The sequence below is a fragment of the Hetaerina americana genome, unplaced genomic scaffold (assembly GCF_022747635.1).
Source record: "Hetaerina americana unplaced genomic scaffold, ioHetAmer1.1.p SCAF_6, whole genome shotgun sequence".
In the NCBI taxonomy this organism is placed as follows: Eukaryota; Metazoa; Arthropoda; class Insecta; order Odonata; family Calopterygidae; genus Hetaerina; species Hetaerina americana.
Genome location: NW_027287205.1, coordinates 19,834,330 through 19,859,953, shown reverse-complemented (window position 1 = coordinate 19,859,953; position 25,624 = coordinate 19,834,330). Strand labels below are relative to the sequence as shown.

Below are 25,624 nucleotides of genomic sequence, written 5' to 3'. Positions count from 1 at the left end.
CGAAATTCGGCATCATACGTAAGATATTCGGAAGTGGAGTGTCATTTCTTATAACCGTCAGCCTCCACTGACTATCAACTGACGGCATGATAGAACCGTGAACTTCGGAAGCATGCACTCTGGTCGCTTTTGCCTTTAAGTATTGTTCACATTCCGAAACTTTCGTGTTTGTACTAAACACATGATACATATTCATCAATACATATTTTAATTCAATAGCTTTCAAGAAGAGAAAATCACGCAACCGTCCGTAAAAATGACGAAAGACGCTTTTGGTTATCTTTCGGCATTCATTAACGAAAAGGAGTTATCACTGAATAGGTAAACTTGGTATTTTTTCTAACAAAAACTTTATTATAATTGTGTACTACTAGTTTCGACGCGTACATGACGCATAGATCAGACACCTGATGATGTCGCCTATGCGTCGAACCCGGTAGTATCATAATAAAGTTTTAGTGAGAAAAAATACCAATTTTATTTATTCAGTGATAAGGATTTTTCACAAAGTGGAGCCTCAAACCATCGGATTCGAAAAGAAGTTATGCTCAGGTTGACGGAAATTTCATCGTAAACGAAGGAAACTATATAATCAATGTCAGTGCTTGAGTGATGTGTACATAAGTATAGATTTCTCAAAGAGGTGTCTAATCACTTACAAGGTATGTGTTGAAGCCATCTGTTTTCTTTGTGCCAATTTACATACTCCTATGGTAGCATTTTTTAAATAGTGAGAGCGAAAATTGCAACAAGGTGTTCAAATGACTGTTGTTTTGACGTTTAGGAGTTGATTTAGACCTTTCGCAGTCGGCCAAAAACGGCACCCTTCCTTTGAGGCTAGGGGAATGGGCGTATTCCTTTGCGGATGACGGAGAGCTCAAGGTCTGTCGTCGTAAATTGGTTCTTCAGCAGCCCTCTCTCCTGGCAGAATTAGTATCTACACAAAAATCATTATCTTCTGTTGGCAATATAAACATTTCTACGATCGAACACGAGTCCAAATATGGAAATTCCCTTCTGATTGAGTACTTGCATCGTGACAGTAATATATTCCCCGAATTTTACATTTATATGACCTTCGGTTTGGGGTGGGCGTTAATGCGTCCGTCATTCAGGATATCTATTAATTAAAATATAACGAATGGGCAACATTTTGTCCTTTTTTTGGAGAATTTTTTCCCCTATTTCCCTACGCTTCCTTTACCTTTGTCATAAATTTAAACCGGAACATGCGCCAACTCAAGTCACTAGTGCCTTTTACATGCACCCTAACCTAACAAACCCTAAGAGTCACTACTAGAGGGAAATAATCCAACACTGTCTGATTTCTTTTACAAAACTCAATACACTTTCGTACCGTCAATTTCTTCAGACCCAGTAAACGCATAACTAATTATTATTGAAACCAAACCCCAGTCTTCAACCGATCAGACCAGAGCTCATCCAGGGTGAAGTCCTGTAACGTGCTTGATTCACTCGCTAACAAGGTGTGCCAATCCTCTTTGGCTGCCCTAAGGTTACCCTGAAATTTGATACCCCGTGAGTTAGACTGTCCAAAGGCTTCGTCCAGATCGGAAGACGGGAACATCCGGACAAGAGCCAAACGCTCTCTTCCCGCCAGTCTATCCCAAATACGGATGCCAAGGTTACGCCGCAACAAGCGTCTTTTACGTGATAAGAATTCGACCAAGGGATTTCAACAGAAATACAAGTCATGAGATTTCCGTAACGGGTTTAGACCCTTGTCCCTATGATTCGTCCATCTCAGAGTAAGTGCAAGATCATGTCATTCTTTACACAAAGAAGAAGGAATGGTAGGGAATGACGAAATTGTTAACAGACTGTAAATAAGGTCATCCTGAAATAAATTTTCAAGGACATCTACTCTAAAAATGCTGACCAGTAGGAATTGTCTTTGGGTTGGTTTAAGGATGGCTCAGCACCGAGAGCAGATACCCAAAATTACGTCTTGAAATGGGAAAATTACCTTACGAACATATTTTCATTTGAACATAACGTCGAATATGAGGCTAAATTTTCATGAAAATAGTACTTCAGTTCCGCACTTTGAAAATACTTTAGAAGTTCACGGTTTTAAACGTTTCTCGATGGAACCTATACTTATAAAAAAGTATTTCGTAGAAACCAGCGAACTATTTTTACTGATATGTTCAACAGATTTTCGCCATAAAGACTTTCCAAGAGCCCGTTTCCCATCGATTCATGCCCATTACTCGTTTCGTTACGAGAAACCTCTCCAAATGCTCCACAAGACGAAAAATTCGGCGTTTCGAAAATTATTGGCCAATCTATCTTTGTCTAGTATTCTCCATCCGTTTCCAAATCCCTTATTGATCTCTGAGCATCACATTGGTATTTTTAATTTCATTTCTACTCGTAACGTATAGCTTCAGCATATACACAGTCAATCTCAGCTCTATCTAATCTCGCTTCAAAGTGTAATTCATTCATTTAGTAAAATATTAAACTACTCATTCCCTATTTCCACTTTATGTATATTAGCTAATGCCATTCCTTCTGAATTCTTCATTTTTTTTACCTCCGTAGTCACATACTTAAAACAGACAAAACTCATGCATCATTCACAGTCCCGAACCGGTTTCCCAATTCAGTGTCTCAGTTCCTCATGACCTACCAGTACGCATTCATTACTCCTCATTCTCGATTGTCGCTCACGAAAAGTTCGATTTCCGCCAATCTCAGTCTAACCGCTAAATTTACAAGGCAATACTATTGATCAGTTCCCACTATTCTCAAACACATCGTATCTTACTTCCCTGAAAATAATTAGCGATTATTACGTATTTGGCCAAACTACTATATTCGCGTGCGGCTGATTTTCTTAATAAAAGATAAAGAAACACATCTAGCATCCTCCCACTCTCAAGACTAAACACTATGTGGGTTCCATTGAGATGAGCTAATGTGATCTCGTCCGAAGAAACGATCCCGAAATGAAAGTCTGCATCTTTTATGATATTACTGTAATCGGACGTCACTTCTGCGCTGAACAGCTGTTTGAACATAAACCGTGCTGAATGCATTACGAAGAAATATGCGTCATGCGCTTCCCGCAAAAGGCAATGTGCCTTACACGGAAAGTATGGATGAGTTCAGTCGCTTGAAATTCAGGTGGATTTTCCTCTTCTCGAATTGGAGCATGGTGAATAAATGCAACTCCGCCCGTAACATCCACGCCCTGCTACGCCTCAGACATAATTAAGCGGTAGGTGAGCAGAAGCATTGTGATTGACGCCGAATGTGACCATTCCGCAATTTCCTTGCGGAAAATTCGTGGAAAAAAGACTTGGGACACCGAATTCAGCAGAACGAATTGTCTAGGTAGATTGTACGTTTCGTTAGCGTGGAGGTCATAGAATATTTTATTGACCACCTGACTCTAAGGCACTGTCCTGCTGAGTAAAAAGTCGAGTGAGTCCATTGTATGAAGAATTCAAATACAAAAGAATATTTTTAGTAAGGAAAGACGATGAATGAATTGCCCTGTACTGATAATGCCATTTCAGAATACAATATAACATCCACAGTGAGTCTATACACTCTTTTTACTCCCGATTTTCTTCTACCACGACCGATTTCACTTTCATAAACAATAATAATTGTATTTATTTACGGAAAACATAAATCACAATTTACTTGTATAGTACACACCCACATGCATATTTTAACTGCTCAAATGTTAGTTAAAATGTGTTTGAAAATTCAATATTCTGAAAAAATTACACGTTTTTACTTACATACACCAATAACTCTATTAAATCCGAAGGATTAAAAATCGAAGAAAGGAAATATTAAATTATTACCAAAATCAAAAAGGCCTTCCCTTTTTGCATGTCTACATAAAGACAATTATTTTTCATGTCAAACGATTCTTGTAAAAAGGCTGCTAAGAAGTGGGCATGACAATAATGCCAGATGACGCAAATGGTGAAATCAACGAGGTCATACGATTCTGAAGTTTCGTCATCTTGTCAAAATGTTACCCGAAAACTTATTCCTTTTATACCAGAAGAATGACTTTGAAAGGCCATTGACATATTGGCATTTTTACTTGAACATATATTCCAATTTAAGGCTTAGTTTCCATGCAAATATCATTTGTAACCAATATTTTATGAAAAAGATTTTTGACTAACTGGCATTGTCCTTGGCTTCTCGGTGTAATCTTTTATAATCTGGAAAACGTAAAAAATCAACTTGAAGAAATCAGCCAAAGGTCGGTTTGATGGATGAAGGTGGGACTCGCCTTGTTCTAAGTCCTGCGGCGTGTGAAATTTACATATTAACAGGTAAAAATAAGCAAGATCAGCTCCTATACCTGTGCCTTATGCAGTTGCCCAGGAAGATTAGGTATCAGAAAAATATCACTCCATGAGTGAAGCCGGGGGTGTCCATATACGTAAACATTACCCGCATTTGAACCCGGACCCTCCAATCAGCAACCAAACGCTCTACCTACTAGTGTTTCTACACATAAACACCCATCATCAAGACCTCTGAAATGATCCAGAAATGTGATACCAAATTTTCAAAATGGCTTGCTATAGATACCGAGACTGGTAGGTAATGTACGTATGTACGTACGGGTAAGTAGATGAGTAAGTGCGGTACCTTATATCTTTGTTTTTCTCCAGCAGAATTCGAATGCTCGCGATACATGGACTTGCAATTGGAATAAGAACCTCGAGATCGGAGTTCATATCCAATTAAAATGACAAGAGAATCAAAACAGCGTTCATGACTGTGATCTGTGCGGCGAGGGGAAGGGCGAAGTGAGTCGGGGGTTTGGGGCTGAGGCGGGATATGAGGGCATAGGTCACCCATTCCCTACTGCATGTCGCTTTGTGCTAGGTGCGTTCGGAAGTCGAGATGGGAAGAGGTTTTCATCGATTAACATTCTCGCGGCAGCGTACTCAAATTGCTCCAACGCCTCTAGTCCTTTTGTTCAACGTGGAGCTGTGAGGAAATCCCTCCCGCGACATTGCTCCACTGAATGCTGTCTAAGTGAGATTGAATAAACCTGTCCGCGAATAAGAGAGCTAAAGTGGTCTTCTTCGTTAAATTTGAACAATCTTTTCCAGTTTGACTGACGTAAATTCTTCATTGTTCGACTTATCTTTCCAAGTGCCCGTTTGCTCACCCAGCGGTGTGGCAGCTTAGTGGGGCCAGAATTCGGCTACTGAACAGTTAAGACCAGAAGTTCGGTTCCCGGTGAAATAGGGCACCTCTGGTTTAATCAAAGGTGTATGATTCTCCAGGTACCATTTCCTGGGAAACGGCAGTTGGCAGAGGAAAAATAACTGGCTCCCGTTTGCTTATTTAAGGTCGCCTTCGCCACTGTTAACCGTGATTCACGGCAAGCAAAGGCGATTTAGACCTTAAATATACGATTATTGGGAAGTCTATCAGCTTCGTACGTTGCAGGGCTCCGTACGAGGTGAGCTCTACCCCCCATCTATCACATCGAACTTCAGGTTCATGACTGCGGTTTGCGTTTTTTCAGACTTGGCCTTTGCTCCGCCAGATTTGACTGGCTTCGGCTAACTTACGGTTGAATTGTCTTTAGATGATTCCTGCGGATTTCATGGAGAGGAATTTTGATTCAAATCAAAGGAAAATCGAATTCATGGGAGGGTCAAACAGTCAAATGTCAGGGATACATTATCTGATCGCTGGCGTTGGGTAAAAAATTTAAAGAAAGAGGTCGAGGAACTTGTTTAGCATGGCGCAGGAACATTGTTTCAGTGTTTCACCACGTTGTTCCGCGAGTAATTTTGAATTTTATTTGCGAGTTTATACGACACTTCATCCCGTGGCGGGGCCGCCACATAGAGTACGCTTCGTTCTAAGATTGTCTATGATACAACTGATAGATGAATTTTGCAAATATATTTTAAGTACTCATGCGCACAATTGTAAGCTTATTTACACATTAGTGATGAAAATTCGACAGGGAAAAATCGTTTACTTTGGTCGGTATTCGAATCCGGATCTAAGAGAAGCCGGCAAAATGTGTTAGAAATTTCAACAGATGTGTCGTTACCCTTACAATATACAGTATCCATCCAAAAATCGGCGGATCCCAATAAGTCTAGTCTGACGAAAACGGAAAATAAATAAACATTTTTTTCCGAGAACAAGTCTCTCATATCCTCTTTCTGGAGATATTTGTAATTAAAAGAGCAATAATAATTCCTTAATATTTGCCACCCGCATCCCACTGAATCACTCGATTTCGCAGTTGTTTCCTTTTGCTGAAGAATCTTCAAGGTCATAAAGGATATAGAATGTGTCCGCGCTTCGCATACATCATAACTGCTCACGCATGGGTGGCCATATTTATTTTCGTAATTCTTCACGGCATACATGTCGTAGTCACGTCCTTCATTGAAATGATCAATTGCAAGTTGTGCTTCATACCCTTTTACGCACGAAGGATGGCTGTCACAAAAGTGGGATATCAGTGTTATACCCTTAATGTAAAGTGAAACTTTGAAATTTGATTTGGAGAGCTTATCTTGTGCGTTTACTTTATTACTTGTACGTCGGTCACCTGCAAATAAAACACGCTCGTGAGCCCGCTAAACATAAATATTTTCCGGCACACTCCGGGGAAGCCTTGACCAATTATTAGATACGATACTTATCTCTCTCCCATCGACTTTTTTTTTAACTTCAGCATTATAGAAAAGATGAATTTTGTTTGAATTTTAAAGAAGCAAATCAAAGGTTAGCAAACATTAACATGAGAGTACTCGCTAACAATTAATGAAAATGTTGCACTGATTTAATCTCAATTTAATGTTAAATAATTGAAATACTATCTGTTTTTAACTTGATTCTCGATTAAAACGAGCTGCCGTCCATCAACGTGACACCGCTGAACTTTGTCTCGGCCGGGAGGTCACCAAAGAGAAGAATTTCTCAAACTGAAGGAATATTTCCCACGGCTTACTGCTAGATCATATATTCAATATGTTGAAATTTATTCTCCAGACGCAAACCACATCATCATTAAGGTAACTTTGTTCGTTTACCAATGAGAAAAGGATGTAACAAGCACCGTGAGCGTTATACACAAACAACAGAAATGCTAATTACATCTTTCATGATAATCGCGTTTCATTTACTTCGAAGGGGACGTAAAAGAGATTTCAGAGGGAGTGACTGCTGGTTTCTATTATTTTATGACTTTTTACTGCTATTTTTTTTGTAAGCAATACTTGACTGTTAATATTTCGATCGATAAAAGATAATTTTACCCAAATGTTTTATTCCATGTGCCATAATCTAATTTCCCACTATTATAAGCATTAGCGAATTGGCTTAGGGTAAGTTTGTGATGGACCCTGTCCCAACACATTACACTACTCGTAAGCCATATTTAACATGACAAAAAAGTTCTTTTAATGTCTAGTACATATCACAATAGCTCATCCTTTCGCTCAGCTTACACTCTACCTCAGTTAATTCCATCCAAAATGCTTATTATTTCCCTCCCTCTCCTTCACTTTCCCAGCATGTTCCCTTCTATCATCGCTTTCAGCATCCCCTAGCCTCTTTAGTAGCTTCTGAATGCACTTGTACTGCCTTCTTCGTAATCCTCCCAATAGCCTCCTCTCTTCCCCAAGCATGCCTAGAACTTCATCGAACGTTTTCCATTCCGACAATTTATTTCCACTATTCTTATCTAAACGAAAAACTCAAAAGCCGCCAAATATGAGCCTATCCTCTTGCCTCATCGACCAAATCTCTAAGCCACTCAAAACATATTAAAGTTTTCTTTAGCATTTTATTTACGCCTGTGGGTACCTGTCGTGAACTCCCGCTTCTTTATAGCTTCCGGTAAACGCTTCCTAACCTAATGCAAGTATTCTTTTTATGACTGCTACCACTCTGCCCTACTGTACTGCACTCTCACCAGAATGTGGGGAATGGGATGGTGGCTAACGCACTGGCTTTCCACCCAGAGGGCCGGGGTTTGAATCCCGGCGGCGGCAGATATTTTTCAGTGGTATCCCAATCCCTCCTTGAGGTAGCTTTGAGGAGGGCACTTTGAGTGAGTACGCCGTCCGTCGGATGGGACGTTAAGCTGCGGACCCCATGGTACTTTTCGTAAAAGAGTAGGCTAATGCCGACGCCGGGCTTCTCTCCACCCTTTATCCTTTCCTGTCCACCCATAATGGCGCAAATTACCTTAACTGTCGGTCGTCCCCCATAAATACTACTACTTTTACCAGAATATGATTAAATGGCAATTATTAGGCAGGATCTTACGAAAAATTTAATTTTCTTTTTTAACTAACAATCTAATAAATCAGCGTATCAGAATGATTTGGATCATGATATTCGTAATGGTTTACGTATTGAGCATTACAATATACGAGTGAGTAACTTCAAGTAAATTTTTAGTTAACAGGGATTCCTTTAGCCAATGAGTGTACATTTATTCAAGACATGAGAGCCAAAGTTAAATGTCGTTGCAGAACTCCACTTCTCTGACATTTTGTTAAAGCAGTCCAAAATACCATTTGTTTCGTCCCTATTCTGTCTCTCCGACCTTGTTCCATTCGACACAATTATTTTTAGTAGAGATCAACATTTTAATTTGATCTTTTCCACTATAATTGAATACATAATCACTGATCCTCACATATGAAAGCCACGATATTAAACTAACAAGATACCCTTGGACTATCAACTATATTACGAGAAATTAATCTTTTCAAGTACTAGCTATTTAGAAAAATGCTTCAATATTCAAAAAGTTAAATACAAAAACACAACGAGTAGCAAGACGGCAAGGAATCAATTTAACTACTCCTTTTTTATTTCAACATGCTTCACACTTTTTAGTGCCACTATAGAGCCCTTATATTAGAGTGCTAAATTACGATAACTTTTATTATGGCTCCAAATGGGCTCAGGTGCCAGATATCTTCGACAAAAGCCGCCAATAGAGAGTACTGAAGAAGGCAACCGATAACCATCGGATTTAACCGGAAATACGAGGGTCATCCGGAAAGTAGTACCCGTTCGTGCCGCATGAAGTGCTGACGACGCAAGTAGCCGCTGGACGAGGTCAGATAGCTTCAGTGGCTTGTCTGCCTTCTCTGAGCCAAGTTGCGTGACGCTAGCATTGCCTGTGTTGTTTCTGTGATTGTTTACAATGTTTAAAAAAATTGAGAACGCCGCCAGTTGTGAAGTGAGGGCAGTGATTAAATTCCTCAATGCAAGAAACGTTCGCCCATGTGATATTCATCGCCAATCAAAGGAGGTGTATGGAGACAATGTAATGGACGAGTCGTCTGTTCGGCGGTGGTGTCGCAACTTCAACATGGGGAGGGGGAACACACACGACGATGAGCGTTCGGGGAGACCGTCTGTCATTACAGACCAACTGGTGAGCTCAGTTGACGAATTCGTGAGGAACGATCGGCGCGTCACAATTGATGACATCTGTGAGCATTTTCCCAATGTTTCTCGAACAATTGTTCATGAAATTGTTAAACACCATCTGCATTATGCAAAAATTTGTGCAAGATGGGTCCCTCGCGTATCTCAATGAGCTGGCGGCGAAGGACTATGCAGCAGGAATACAGAAACTTGTCACACGTTATGACAAATGCCTTAATTTGCTTGGAGATTATGTTGAGAAGTAGTTTAAAGTATCCTCTTTCAAATAAAATTTTTTATGTTTGTTAATATTTACTTTTGTGTCTTTATTTCACGAACGGGTACTACTTTCCGGATGACCCTCGTAGTATATTGAAGTTACTCACAATATGGAGACGATAGAAGCTCGTGGTATGATTAAGTTCCTCCATTTGAAATGTTACTGTGCCTGGCATATCCACGATGAAATGATGGCTGTTGATAGCTCATCACATGACGTAGTCGGGAGGTGGAAAATGAATTTCCAAACTGGCCACATGGTCCTCACTAACGATCCAAGATGTGGAGGACCATCTCTCACGGACGATACTGTCACAGTGAAGAAAGTGGAGGACTTAATTCTATCAGACCAGGGCAACCAACAAAATGATCATGAATGAGACTTATCTTAGCTACCTTAGGATGTGAAATAGTATTCTCAAAGAACTACACATGTCAAAGGTGTCAGCACCCTGGGTTACACGACTACTGACTCCTTTTCAGAAACAAACACCAACGACCAGCAAATCAAAGCGATGTGGCTTTGAAATTTAGCTGAATCGGTCTTATTCTCCCGATCTCACCCAAGGCGACTCTTTGCCATTCCCAGAACCCACAAAACCCATTGCGAAGTATATTGCAATTTTACCAAAAAACATCATTCAAGAAGTGGATCAATGGTTTTCGATGCAATCTGCTGAGTTCTACAATTATGACCTTCGAAAGGTCAAGAAAAGCTGGGAGAAATGCTTGACTCTGGATGGTGGCTATGCAGAGAGGTATTAAGATTTACAAACAAAAATTATTTCCATTTCGATTATTTTTTTTTTCAAAAATTAAAAGTTTACGATAGACCCTCTTATTCTGATGAAATTTATCTGAGCCCAATTTTGGGTACAACATTCAATTATTACCAGAGTTCAAATTTTAGTACTTAACACAAAAAAGGGAAACTTTGAAAAGTCTGTCATTAGCAACCTTTTTTATTTCTGGTTAATTATCTGCGTACTTAACACAAAAAAGGGAAACTTTGAAAAGTCTGTCATTAGCAACCTTTTTTATTTCTGGTTAATTATCTGCGTCAATTATTTATATATACAACAATAACATTCCTTCTTATTCATGTCTTTTGGTTATGTTTAAGCTGGCAGTTCTGAAAATTTCCTATGGCCCGGAGAGATCAAAATATTTTTCTACTCCCCCTGTTCTTTCAGCTTTTAAGAGGAATATTATTGTTATGCATTAAAAACAGGTGATAAAAGATGTTAAAAAATGATAAACGAAGAGCACATGGAAATGACACTTTCTTAGACCTGCGATTCAAGTTATGGATTGGGCCACACCTTTTACTTCACGGACGTGGGAACGATACAGCTATTCTCTCTTGCCCTTTTTAACTTGTGACCTGGAGTACTGCGGGTTCATTGGTAGATGCACTTCCATTGCCTTGCCAGTGGGTCCTTTTCATAGACCTTTCAGAACACTTCTAAATGCTCTCATCATTCTTACAATCATTAGTACAAATCTCGGATTGGAAGAACGACATCCTGTAATGATTGTGAAGACAATCAATGTTATCAATCAATATTAATAAAATAAAGGTTATGCAATTTTCTAGAAAGAAAAAGGCTAAGCTAAACATTAAAATAGGAGGGCAAAAACTAGAGCAGCTAGAAGAGTTTACGTATCTTGGAAGTGTTTTGGACCAATGCGGTCAAAGTATTAGGGATGTAAAGAGAAGAATTGTGCTAGACAAAGAGGCTTTCACAAGGAGTGAGTTGATGAGAGGGACGTTGAGTAAGGGTATTAAGAAAAGACTCATTAAAAACTTTGACATGGAGCGTAGCTATGTACGGTGCGGAAACGTGGTCATTGAAGCAGGAGGATAGACGTAGACTGGAGGCTTTTGAAATGTGGGTGTGGAGAAGATTGGAGAAGGTGAAATGGACAGAGAAGAAAACAAATAAGTACTGGGTATGGTGGGCAAAGAGAGGGGTTTGTTGGGAGAAATCCTATGGAGGCAGGAAAAGTGGATGAAGGGGGTATTGAAGACTGTAATAGAGGGGAGAATGTTAGGCAAACGAGGAAAGAGAAGGAACAGGATAAGGATGTTGGACGGGATGAAGGGAGGAAGTACGCAGAGATGAAGATGGACCTGATGTAGAGTAGGTTACCGGACTGTGTTTTGTTAGGAGTCACAAAATATTTATTTGGTAGTTGGGTCCATCGAAAAACCTACCTTAACCAGTAGAATACCTTATAATATATATATACACACAAACATATACATGCATGGTAGTTGGGGACCATCTGAAACCTAACTTTAACATGTCAACCAGCCATGATAATTCATTTTTCCACCCATTAAAGAATTTAAAGAAGCATTGAACAAAATTTTAGTGCTTTCCATATCATACACCATGTACTTCTCTCATAAAAATTTTAACATCAGATAAAAACTCTTAGTTATTAATGAACCTATTTGCCATTGTATTAAGGCCACTTGTCCTGAACATACATATTATAAGGGAGAATACCATTCATTGCAACATACTTATTATACACAAGTTCAACACCAAATGAAGAAACATTTGATAAGACACAGATATAACCATTATTGCATGATTTATTTTTGCCTTGTTGCTTACTTTTTATTGCTTTCTGGAAAAATTAAGACTGGATTAAACTATTGAGCCTTAAAATAAAAGTGAAAGTCCTAATTGTGAGAATTTACCTTGTGCATCAAACTATACTGGTACATACCTTACATTCAGGCAATGAGTAACCTATAAATGGAATTTCCTATCCTTCACATTTATTTTTTGATTAGCCATTTGATAAAAACATTCATTTCACCAGAGGTAGACGCTAAGTTGTGAGGTCCTGTAGAAAATGAAATAAATGAGCAGGATTTAAAAAGAACATACATTCATTAAAAACTGTTTATTTTGACCACAATAAATGAATCAAAATTACAACAACAATTTGGAAAGGAAAGCCACGATGCTCATCCAACTAATGGCTCTTATAACATAAACAGTAAATATCTCCAGCATCACAGAGATCATTAAAGCCATTACAAACGTAATGTATCTCACATGATGAGTGTATGCAGATAAACTTTTATGTTTGGAGTACAAACTGTAGTACTTTACTTCTTCATGATTAAATCCATTTACCATCAGACACCCATTGATCAAATGGAGCAGGAGAATCTTAAAAAGAAACCAAGTTTAATTTTTCATAATTATGATATGGGACAAAAAAAACCTATGTACATTTTTACAAATATGTTTGTTTCCTAACATAGGTACTCACGACTAGTCCATCTGAAAGAGTTTTTTTTTTGCTTAAATAACACAATCTTGCAACAAAATCATTCAAAATCCTTGGAAAAAATCCTTCCTAACAGAATATACTTCATCAAAATTGTGTACGCAAAGTTTCAGCTTAAAACCAATCACTTCACTCATAAATGCGGATCATTCACACGTATCATTTATCATTTTTTAAGCCTCACTTTTGCTTTCTGAAGCAAGAATATGCCAAAGATTCTTCAGAGTGCTATCTAGTACGATCTTCATTCAGTTCAAAATATAGCATTTCCATTCTCATTCCACTATGATTTCGACAAGGGTTCCAATGCTATTATTCTTGAACCAACAAATTCCTTGGGCTGATAAGAAATTGGGAAAAAGTGATCACTGCCATTATTTGGTTATATAATTCACTTCCTTTTTTTCCCCAACTAGTAAAGAAGTCAATTAGTTTAACAAAAGAAATTATTTAGCCTCGGCTCTTGCCTTCACTTCAATATTGGGATCTTCATCATCTGTGCTCTGGTCTATCCTCTGACCACGAATATACACTGGTGCATTCTCACCGGTCACACTGTCTTCATTAATGTGCACACTGACAACATCTGAACCAGGGATTTCAAACATTGGCTCCAACAGAAGAGTCTCCTATAAAAGGATTGAAATTTTGATGAGAAACAAAATCATGAGTAATCAGGCAATTTAGCAAGCATATTTAATTTTCAAACACTATGCCCACACTTGCTAAAATAGCAATGAAATTATAAATGTTTCACTAAAGGATGTTAGATATTTTCTAAATGCTTAAGTTATAAGTTTCCAAGTTATCACTTTCTAGGCACCAGTACTTTCCTTAACAGTTGTCTTCATTGAGAAGACAAAACGATATGCATTGACAAGGGAGGATACAAAAACAGTAACGGGATGAATATACACATGTACTGCCACAAAAGTACATCGCACATCTTGTCTCTATGTTGACATAATAATACAGGCCTCGACTATTCTTAATCAAACAATTAAATTATGACTCCTCTCTCATTTGAGAAGTAAACAAATCAACAAGATATAAATTTCACACCTGATGCATTTTTTTAAAATTTTAAAATAGTTGATTAAAATATTTTTATTTATTTTAAACATTACCCACATCATTTGCCAGGATTGACATTATATATCTGATTAAACAGAAAGAATGACATACATTAATGGTTATTTAGTATTTACACAACTTTAACTGTAATATTATCCAGAAACCTTATAAAATTCTATAAAATTAATATAATATGTTACATCTGCAGATAAAATGTAGGAAACTTTAGATATATTTCAAAAATGCATGTTATGAAAGAAAAATATCCACTTCTTCCATTCTTTCCAAAACCATAAGGAAGACTGCAGAGCTTATTTAACTCACCATTATTGCTCTTAAACCCCGAGCTCCAGTTTTCCTCTCCATCGCCAGCCTTGCAATGGCCAAGAGTGCACCTGGTGAGAATGTGAGGTCAACCTAGGAAGGTAAAATATAATTTTAAGTAACTTGATTCCCTTAATCACAGACATATGAGGTGAAAATAAGTCTTCACATTTGTTTAAAAAACAGAAACAATAATTACCTGACAATGTCCATTTATTTAAGGATAAATGTTATTTGTGAAAATATTCATTTGCTTTAACTCTTTAAGTACTTACAAGTACTTACTAAAAACATTGCATTTTTTAGTGAACTTGGCACCCTCAACCACGATTAATACTCTAGTTTTTCAAAATGTATACCAATTACAGCCAAATATACCATTACTGTGAATTTTATGTACTTTCATGCTCATTCTCTTTTCAGTTGTTCTAACACAGGGGTGAAAGGATGCTAACTTCATCCCAGCAATACAAAATGTTGGCTTTCTCCCACTGAGGCAGAGGAACTACTACAAAGGCTGACTGTGCACACAAATTTAGTCTGTTACTCCATTTATGACATACACACTAAAATAAAAAGGACAACAAAAGAAGTGGATAAAAATAAACAAGATTGTAAGTATTCACAAAATGATTTTTCTGCATTTATTCAATCAAGGTATTTCAGCCATTTAAGGTTCATATTCATTTCAGTTCAGATCAATACCATTGAGTGATTTTATGAAGAAGATGAGTCATGACAATTATAAAACCTCATCCTGGATGAAACACTATCTAAAAAGATAAGTGGTAAATTGGAACGACAGTTGTGAAACTCTTAAAAATATCTTGCCACCCACATTTGGCAACATATTTACTGTTCCACATAAAATAGGTTTGCAACACGGTTAATTTTTTAAATTGAATATTTGGGTCTTTAATCTTTGGTAGTCAGAAGATGGGGGGATTTGTAATTATAAAAATATTAAGCAATGGAATTCAATCTTTTTTGCATTGGAAACATTATAAATCTAGGTTGCACCACAAATGTCATGCCACTTACAAAACTCAGTGGTGGATAGTCCTGACTTTTTGTTCAACAAACTTCATAATAATGATCCTCTATAGTAAGAGGGGCAAGTGATGCTCGGATAGTCAAATTCTCAGAAAAAACCCTAATTAACTAACACTGCTGTACTTCAAGGGCCAACCATTATTAATTCCTTTTTCTTTCTTTGAATGGCTGGAAAACTTTGTCTCAATCTATGTTCCAACATCTGACAATAAGAATTTCACGTCAGTGCATTTAAATGCTCCTTCTCTCTTAGCCACCATGGAAGAGAGCCATTTTTGACCAGATATGTAAGGTCCAAAACAACTCCAACGTTTAATACTTTGAAAACTTCTAAGAAATTATCACTTCCTTGATATTAATAAAAAATGCTTTTACACATTTATTTGAATTTCCATGAAGAAAATTAATTTATCTGAGGGATGTGATACAGATTTTGTGAGCACATATACCTCCGAAAGGAATCATCATTAATTTCTTGTGTTGTTTTGTTAGTCAGGAATCTCACATAGCCATAAAAATATACAGAAAGTAAAATTAAAACAATAAACTAAAATACACACTTCAATGATGTATAGCACTCAAACCCCTATAAAATATTACAAAAATACACAAACACTACTTACACACCTTCACATGTAACACAGCTGACAATCACAAATTATCATAACCTCATCCACACTGTAATAGCACTTGATTAACAGTATCTTCTTAGTTCAGTTGTAAACCTATTTACAATGGGCTTATTTTTTATATTCATTGAAAATTTGTCAAAAAGCAGTGTAGGAGAGTGAAGATGGCTTTTCTCAAATGCAGCACAAGGCTGCTGAATCAAATGTATGCCATTTCTTCCACAAGTGAAGTGCTTATGTACAGATGAGTAGGTACGAATAAACCTGAATTTTTTCAGAAGCATTGCAGAGTAAAATTTATTCATAATTCAAGCATTGACAGTATTTTAAGAGCTTCCTTTGTTTGCAGGTTAAAATTTCTTTGAGCTCAAAGACAGTTTTCTTGAATGTTCACCAAAAATTGACCGAATACAGTTCTCCTTGTTTTTCAGTCCCCGAGTGATTTTTTTACATTAAAAAATCCAATTTACTAAAATTTATGTCATTTAATTTCTACCATGTATTTAGTGTATGCATGAGGCAATTAGAATTTGCATAATACTTTTCCATGCAACAAAGGTGACCAGAGTATCTTTCTATCATTTTGAATTCACCAGTAGATTTATGACAAACCTCCCAAAGCGCTTCAACATTCAGGAAAGTTATTTCATTTGCCTAGAACTGTAAAAATCTACTTAAATAAAATACTATTGCCAGAAAACCCCCCATTATTGTACAGGCACAGAACTCCCTATTTAATTATAAAAATATTGATCAACGGAGATGAACTGTCAATAAGAAACACTTCAGGTGAGTAAACTCACTCAATAATCCATCTATAACATGCATTTATTACCTGAAAAAACCATACAAAGCTAAAATTCGAAATTATTGATTACCTTATCCATACTGAAGAGCATTTGGTACTGTGGAACCATTGCATTGTGAGGTTCCGTGAGGATCCTAACAAGCAAATCTTGATTCAAGGAATGGAATGGCACCAAAACAGGAAATCTACCAACAAATTCCTGCAAAAATTAATTAAAAACCGTTACAACTTGAAACCCACAGGGATATAAATTTGTAAATGCATATATTTATTAATTTTGCCAAAATTTATGACACACAATGCAATGACAAGTTTTGGCAATAAAATTTGCATGTGCTGCCCTGTGTTAAAAAATTAAGCGCACCAGAAACTAGCACCCATTGCTAAGCATGGATTTACTAAACAGCATCCATACTTCAAATTTGCTCAAGAGAGGTAACATAAACTACACTGTGGACAAATTATTAAATATCTTTTTAATGAATAGCATGTACTTATATTTTGTAGTACAATGGATTCCAGTTATTTAGGATCCAGGTTAATTGGAGCAGCCCCATTTATTTGGGACAAATATCAAATAACTAATTGAAAAAACAGCCCAATTTTACTGATTTGGTGCAGCATGGCATTTACTTAGCACAGGTACATTGAATGCATAAGAACAATACCCAGAAACATGCAGAAATATTTTCTTGGATTTGTGAAAAGTAACATTTCAAAGTAAGAGCATAGGAATTAACAACATTTTTGAAATTTTTGCCAATGTAACAGCAGGGTAGGGGAAATAGTTGGCCAAATAGAACAATTGCAGACCCCAGTGCTGGCAAGGTAACATACTCGCCTGCCAACCCAGAAGTCGCGGGTTCGGTTCCCACCTAGCTAGTTTTTTTTTCCACCAAGGGCTTGGGTGTGTGTAATTTAATATTGTAATATCATTGTTTAAAGTCCGATGTAAAGGCTGAAGTGCTGTTTTCAGACTAATGCAAAATAAATAAATAAATAATTAAATATCTTTATGCTATTTGCTACATTTCACAAGTGCATGTACTATTCTACCAAATTGTTCCATGAAAATATTTCAAATTGCAACCATTACAATGTTATACAAAGCGAACGGTAACTACGGCCGTATCAATATAATGGGATGAGTTCACCCCAGCCGTACTCTCCTAAGCCCTGATTGAAGGTGAGTGCCTGTGACTAGCAAGGATCAATGCTATATAGTACATCCGAGCTAGAGAGCGCGTGATCATTTTTCGTTTATTATATTTCTTAATTTTATTTCAATACGTGTGATTGGTGGGTCCCTGACGCAGAGGGAAACCTCTCGTAAGCCCTGATAGAGTGAGAGTGTATGCGACTAGCAAGGATCACTGCTGCATAGTACATCCAAGCTAGAGAGTGCGTGATTATTTTGCCTTTATTATTATACGTGTGACTGACGGGCCACTGGCGCAGAGGGAACCTCTCCTAAGCCCTGATTGAAGGTGAGTGCCTGTGACTAGCAAGGATCAATGCTATATAATACATCCGAGCTAGAGAGCACGTGATCATTTTTTGTTTATTATATTTCTTAATTTTATTTCAATACGTGTGATTGGTGGGCCCCTGACGCAGAGGGAAACCTCTCGTAAGCCCTGATAGGGTGAGAGTGTATGCGACTAGCAAGGATCAATGCTGCATAGTACATCCAAGCTAGAGAATGCGTGATTAATTTTCACTTTTTTAGTATTAAAAAAATTAATTTCCCCCCCCCCCCTCCATTTCATTGTTCTAACCGTTTGTGGTATTTAAATATTTCAATTATTTTCAGTTTTTTACTATTGTTAGTCTTATTTTCAGTTAATTATTTAATTTTATAATTTTTATCGATTTACTGTTTCTATTTTCTCCAATATCCCCCACCCATCCTTTGCCCATTTATAAGAGTACGGCTGGGGTGAACTCTTCCCATTACATTACAATGTTTCATACATATATTTTTCACTGTGAAAAATATGCATATGTAGAAAAATATACATATTTCACAGTGATGTAATGCACTACTATCACACAAAGAAATATGAACTTTAGGAAATGAAATAAATCAAAATTCCTATTTCATGTATAAACTTATACGAGGGTCATCCGGAAAGTAGTACCCGTTCGTGCCGCATGAAGTGCTGACGACGCGAGTAGCCGCTGGACGAGGTCAGATAGCTTCAGTGGCTTGTCTGCCTTCTCTGAGCCAAGTTGCGTGACGCTAGCATTGCCTGTGTTGTTTCTGTGATTGTTTACAATGTTTAAAAAAATTGAGAACGCCGCCAGTTGTGAAGTGAGGGCAGTGATTAAATTCCTCAATGCAAGAAACGTTCGCCCATGTGATATTCATCGCCAATCAAAGGAGGTGTATGGAGACAATGTAATGGACGAGTCGTCTGTTCGGCGGTGGTGTCGCAACTTCAACATGGGGAGGGGGAACACACACGACGATGAGCGTTCGGGGAGACCGTCTGTCATTACAGACCAACTGGTGAGCTCAGTTGACGAATTCGTGAGGAACGATCGGCGCGTCACAATTGATGACATCTGTGAGCATTTTCCCAATGTTTCTCGAACAATTGTTCATGAAATTGTTAAACACCATCTGCATTATGCAAAAATTTGTGCAAGATGGGTCCCTCGCGTATCTCAATGAGCTGGCGGCGAAGGACTATGCAGCAGGAATACAGAAACTTGTCACACGTTATGACAAATGCCTTAATTTGCTTGGAGATTATGTTGAGAAGTAGTTTAAAGTATCCTCTTTCAAATAAATTTTTTTATGTTTGTTAATATTTACTTTTGTGTCTTTATTTCACGAACGGGTACTACTTTCCGGATGACCCTCGTATATTAACCATACAATCAAAGCCTCTATCTCCATTTGCCATGAGTAAAAAGCACAAGATGCCATCTAACTTTCTCAAACATTGTCGTAAATTGCAGCATATTTCAAAATTAATAAGAGTAAATAGTGAATAAGATTACATGAAAAGGACACAAAAATTCTGGAGACATGAAGAAAATGTCATTAATGAGAGAATACGAGGGGGGAGCAAAGAGTACCAGGAATTGGGTTGCGGTGGGGAGCAAGAGTGGGGGAAGCCTTTGTTCGGCTGGTTGTACATCAGTACGTCCCTGTGACTTAATTGGTCCATCCGTGAGAGCTGTTTCAGTGAAATTATGTTTCCTGTTGGGGAAATCGACCGTGAGCCGATGCTCAAACCGTAATGCTCAAGACTGCTTATGGGGAAGCTGCCCTAAACAAAACCAGAGTCTAAGAGAGGTTTACACATTTTAAAAATGGTGAAATGTCAATTGAAGACCAACCCCGTTCAGGCCACCCTTCAACATCAAGAACTGACAAAAACGTCGACAAAATCAATACCCTCATTCATGAAGACTGTCGCAGAACTATTAATCAACTCTGTGAGATGTCTGGATTGTCATGGAGTTCAATTCAGAGGATTCTATCAGAAGATTTGCATATGAAAAGGGTTGCAGCCAAATTTGTCCCTCGCAGGCTCATAGCACCCTCTCCTTGATACAGTTTTTGACAAAAAACGGCATGACATAGATTGTCCACCCCCCTGCTCACCGGATTTAGCTCCCTGTGACTTCTTTTTGTTCCCCAGACTCAAAAGGAACATGAAACGAAAGCGTTTTGACACTGGAGGAGGTAAAACAAAAATCGCTAGAAGGCCTAAAGGACATCCCGATAAATGAATTTCAGAAATGTTTCGAACAATGGAAGCATCGTTTGGAGAAGTGCATTGTGGTAAATGGGGAATACTTTGAAGGTGAACAAAATTTAATGTAAATATATTGAAAACTAAAGAATCTATAACAACATTCCTGTTATTTTTGGGTCCCCCCTCATAACATATATTCTTACGGCATAAAAATGTGGTTTCACCACAGTTCCTTTATTCATTACCTAAGAATAAACTACTGGTGACTAACACTCCTTTGCAGCTGGCACTTGAAACTTATGAAACATCTAGAGCAGGGTTTCCCAAGTTTTTTTTGGTCAGGCTCCCCTAAATGCTTGGAAGAGTTAAGTGTGAAATTCACACATCAGGGCATGGAAGCCATTTAACCCAGGCCCTCCAGGCACTTGCCCAGCACTCTTACCCACTCTACTACCATTTCGTCTCATTTTTTTATAACACGGCCACCAAAATTTTCAAAATAAACATCACAAAACGTGTGTTAAGGTAAATTCAGGAAAAATAAAATGAGACGCTCATATGGTCCAGATTATTCCCTTATGACTACATACTTAATTGTTTTTACAACTATTCACTTATGTTAATGAAATGTCATTTGAAATAATTTTGTTCTTTCTTTTGAAGGAAGGAAGTACCATTCAACATATATTTTTCATTCCTTTTTATCACTCAATTGTCTCATTCTCACTTTTACATTAATTCATGTTATAAGGTTACTTTCTTACGGGAATCATTCCAAATTCAATGAGATCTCTCGCTTCTACAGCCCTCAGAAATGCATCTCGTTCCATATTATCTTCTTCCGCTGAAGTAGGGGCAGTCACATTGTCCAGGTCAGCTTGGGTCGCAGCTCTCCTCCCTCTTGAGTCACTTGATGGTACACCAAAGCCCAGGTACTGAAACAATTAACATAAGTTTCATAACTTAAGTCACTTAAACTGGATTAAAAATATTAACACTATCAGGTATGATGGACACGTATTACTCAATCAAGAGAAAATTGAAAATTCTTGATTTGATCCTAGATCAAATGTATAAGATTAACCACATTTCTTATCTTAAAAACGGAAAGAAAATTGGGAATAAGTTTACTTCATGTAGACGTCCATTTTGCTGAGGGCATCATTGGGAAACTTCATAAGACAATAGCTTCTGTTGTAGCCAAATGTGCACTTTTTGCTCTAGCAAAAGCATAATGTGCTTCCATACTGGGGTGGCAAAGCGCACAAACTATCCTTCCTCATTAAATTATGATTCAAGGTCTGTCATGACTCATTACATTAAATAATTAACAAGGCAACTGAAGTTGATCATTGATATTCTTTAAAATACAAATAAGTAACTGCCTCTATATCTAAGTATTTCAACTTCGTTTATGCTACTACTCCCAAATCTAATAAATGAAAAAAAAAATTAAGTAGCAGAAACAATTTTATATTGCATTCAGCTCACTAAAATCTTAGGAGATTCACCAAGTGAAATATATGATTTGGAGGAAATAAAAATGCAGTTGATTTGTAGCAGTTGCAGAAGCTCACGCCCAAAACCCATTAAACACAAAGTTATATACTTGCCATGAACAAAGTAACATTTGAACCTATGTACAAAGAAGCTACATACACATTTATGCATGCCCTTATTGAAAATATACACAATATTGCTGAGCGGATTTGATCAAGTTTTCAAATACATATTTTCATTTACAAAACTATACCATGCTGAACATTTTGGGAAAAATAGCAACCAACTAGTTTTATACAATCTACAATAAGTTATGACTACTGAAAATTCCCACTCACCTTTTCATTTTTCCGTCTGCTTATCAGCCTATCCAAACCATTGAAAGCCCCAGATGCAACAAAAAGAATGTTTGTAGTGTCAACTTGCACGGTCTCTCCTCTTAGCTTCCTTGGTGAATTCCTCTCGGGCACATTAACTATGGTCCCTTCCAGCATCTAGCGTACAATAAAAAGAAGACTTAGGCATCTTTCTCACAGAGAACTCAAATGGAGAACCAAGGTGACACATGAACACTTACTTTCAACATTCCTTGCTGCACACCCTCACCCCCTACGTCCCTCAGCTGATGAATCCCTGGAACTGCTCCAATTTTGTCAACCTCATCAAGAAACACAATTCCTAAAATGACAAGGTCACCAGTTCTGTCAAACACAAGGGGATCTCAAATTTATAATGCTGTGGAGTGAACAATTTCTGGAATTGGGAATTTTCCTGATTTTGGGCTTTTGATATGAGCTGTTATGACACATTAAATAAACTATTTTCAGTAATATTGAATTATATGCTAAGAAAGAGATAGCATATGGAACAGAAGCACATAAGAGCACCAGAGGGAGGAAAGCAGGGTGAAAAATGAAATGTGGGAATAACTAGAACTAGAGTTTTCACAAACTTTTTACACAATGTTTGAAAAGAAAGCTTCTAAGAATTACTGCTTCAAATACCTTATCAAGGACAGGACCGAAATATTTTTATATGTAATCAGTTGATTGGTTTTAGAGATCAATATCAGAATCTTTATAGGATATGATAATCGAATGACTTCTTCATACTCTCCCCACAGTAGATGTGAATTTCAAAATAAAATTGGATGAATTCAAACCAGAATTAACAATATTTAAAGATGTTAGAACTGGGTTTTCTTTCTTAAATATGGCTTTTAGATGCTTATGACATTTTTGATCATTGTAAAATCCAGCATTGAGCAGGTAAAATCATGCATTTGATTACAGCTACCATGTATATGCATCATAAATATTTCACATTTCTAGTTCCAAAATATTATAAAAAACAAATATAAGATACTACATTAGCTCTTATTCTGCTTTGACAGTTCATGACTTTAAGTATGCTTTTCACTCTGTTACTACAACTATGTTTTCAGGGCAGTCTGTTAATCAATTAATGAACTGAAACAATTTCACTGTTCCCATGTTTTCGCTAACATGAAACTAATTTACATCTTTTGCTCACCCATTTGAGCCCTCTCTGTGCTGTAATTGGCATCTTGCAGCAACTTGGCTATGACACTCTCAATGTCTTCTCCAACATATCCAGCCTGAGTAAGCGTTGTGCAATCACAAATGGCAAAGGGTACATCTAGGCACTGTGCAATTGTCTGAGCAAGCAGCGTCTTCCCTACAAAAATAAAAGAAACATTCAAAATCCTATTTCACTTTGAATCTAGCATTAGATAATTTGAACTATACAAACTTTTGCATAGTCAAAATTATCGACTTTACTAAAATTACATACCTGTACTGCCATGACAGAGCCAAATTTTAATCCTGTCAGTCCAAATAACAAGTCTGACTCAAGCCAACTTTAAAGTTAGAAGGCCAAAGAGTCAGACTTATTTGTGGTTTCGAAGTAATTAACAAAAGCATTACATTAGTGCCATGAGACTCAAAAGATTTCAGGGACTAAATAAAGAGCACTGACTGCAAGAAGGGAACACTAAAACAATTAATGAGTACATACCACAGCAAGACAATTTGCTATATCCCGTTAGTCTTATTGCAACTAACCTGAACCAGTAGGCCCCAGAAGGAGTATATTGCTCTTTTCTAGCCGCAGCTCATGGCTGCTTGCTTCCAGAATGTCACTCCCCGTCCCATGGACACCAGCACCACCAAGTGGTGCAGCTCCACCAAGTGGTGCAGCTCCACCAAGTGATGCAGCTCCACCAATGCCCATGCCGCCACCCCTTCGGGGCATTTCTGATGCCTCGTGCACCCCGGGGCCCTGTTGGAAGCTCACGCCCAGCGCCGCTGCATTGTGCCCGATGCCTGTTATATGAAGGAGATCTAGCAGAAAAGGTGAAAACTCAACCATTAACTTATTGTAAACAATCAGGCATTCAAAAATTAAAAAATATTAATGAGTTCTTAAGTTTATATAACTCACTTTATGGTACCTTTACTAAAATACCTTTCCTAAGCATTCCTAAACACCAAGGGAAAAAACAGAGGAAGCAAGGAGATTCCTGCATAACCACCGACTATTGTTGGCACATTTTTTAAGGAACCGAGATTTTTGAATGTACTCATTAAAACATAGCTAGAGCAAGTTACAATTGTACTGTGGGTAGCATAACTTAAGGTTATGTATTCTATGACTAAGACTTTCATTTTGTCAGCAGACAATATTTAAGAAGCTCCATAATTTTCCACAGGATGGCAGTAATATCAAGTCATAGCTGGGATCAATGATTTTAACATTTTTAGCTATTTAATTTACTCATGTCAGCCAGGGTAGATAGCGCATTATTTTCCTTGAGAAAAAACACAAAGATATCTGCCATCCAAAAGAAATATTGAAAAGATTATTTACAAGTTAAGAATTACAAAAAAAAGACAAATTTAAAATTTCAAAGTCTCTGCATTAACAGATTATATTTCCAAACCATTCCAAGATGTGATGCATAATCTCTATCCACTGGCAATCCATATTTGTGATATCAAACCAGTGTAATCATTGATAACGACCTCATACATTTTATTATATGGCAATAAATGCCTATGAATATCCTGCAAAGCACCAACGTGTACAATAAAATTATAATTAATAATTTTCCAGTTGATATCCTAATACCTATGATGCAAATTACATCGATGGCCAAAATATTTTAAAAAGTAATACGAAATAGACAATACATGATTATTAAATTGTGCTAATTATAAGAATTTGGCGTAGCTAACGAATTTTCACAATTTGATGTAGCCAATGAATTTTAACAAAGCCCAATGATTCATTACACCAAGCGTCCAATGCAGATACAAAAATATTGCCACAACAAAAACATTGCCAGAAAATATCAGCTATTTTTAAACATATTTTTACATGGTAAAAATATTCATCATTTTAAAGATTTTGCATGATTATATGTACGACATTCCAAAGCCATTCTAAGAAGTGATGTGATGATTAAC

The 25,624-nt window shown here is 37.3% G+C and overlaps 2 protein-coding genes across 3 annotated transcripts in view; one reads left to right on the top strand and one right to left on the bottom strand.

The window, feature by feature from the left end:
- RpL28 (ribosomal protein L28) overlaps positions 1-25,624 on the top strand; it is a 139,787-nt gene that overhangs the window by 15,418 nt on the left and 98,745 nt on the right. The gene's annotated exons all lie outside the window — the stretch shown is intronic.
- ClpX (Caseinolytic protease chaperone subunit) overlaps positions 12,625-25,624 on the bottom strand; it is a 30,955-nt gene continuing 17,955 nt past the window's right edge. The window contains exons 6-13 of one of the 2 annotated variants that reach the window (XM_071593413.1): positions 24,221-24,481; positions 23,667-23,831; positions 22,711-22,811; positions 22,472-22,627; positions 21,398-21,568; positions 16,991-17,119; positions 14,431-14,523; positions 12,625-13,661 (exon numbers count right to left, since the gene is read on the bottom strand). In XM_071593413.1, the coding sequence (XP_071449514.1) occupies positions 13,479-13,661; positions 14,431-14,523; positions 16,991-17,119; positions 21,398-21,568; positions 22,472-22,627; positions 22,711-22,811; positions 23,667-23,831; positions 24,221-24,481 (1,259 nt within the window). In that variant the 3' untranslated portion in view covers positions 12,625-13,478. Of the gene's footprint in view, positions 13,662-14,430; positions 14,524-16,990; positions 17,120-21,397; positions 21,569-22,471; positions 22,628-22,710; positions 22,812-23,666; positions 23,832-24,220; positions 24,500-25,624 lie in introns of both variants that reach the window. The other variant, XM_071593412.1, reaches the window with a different exon arrangement.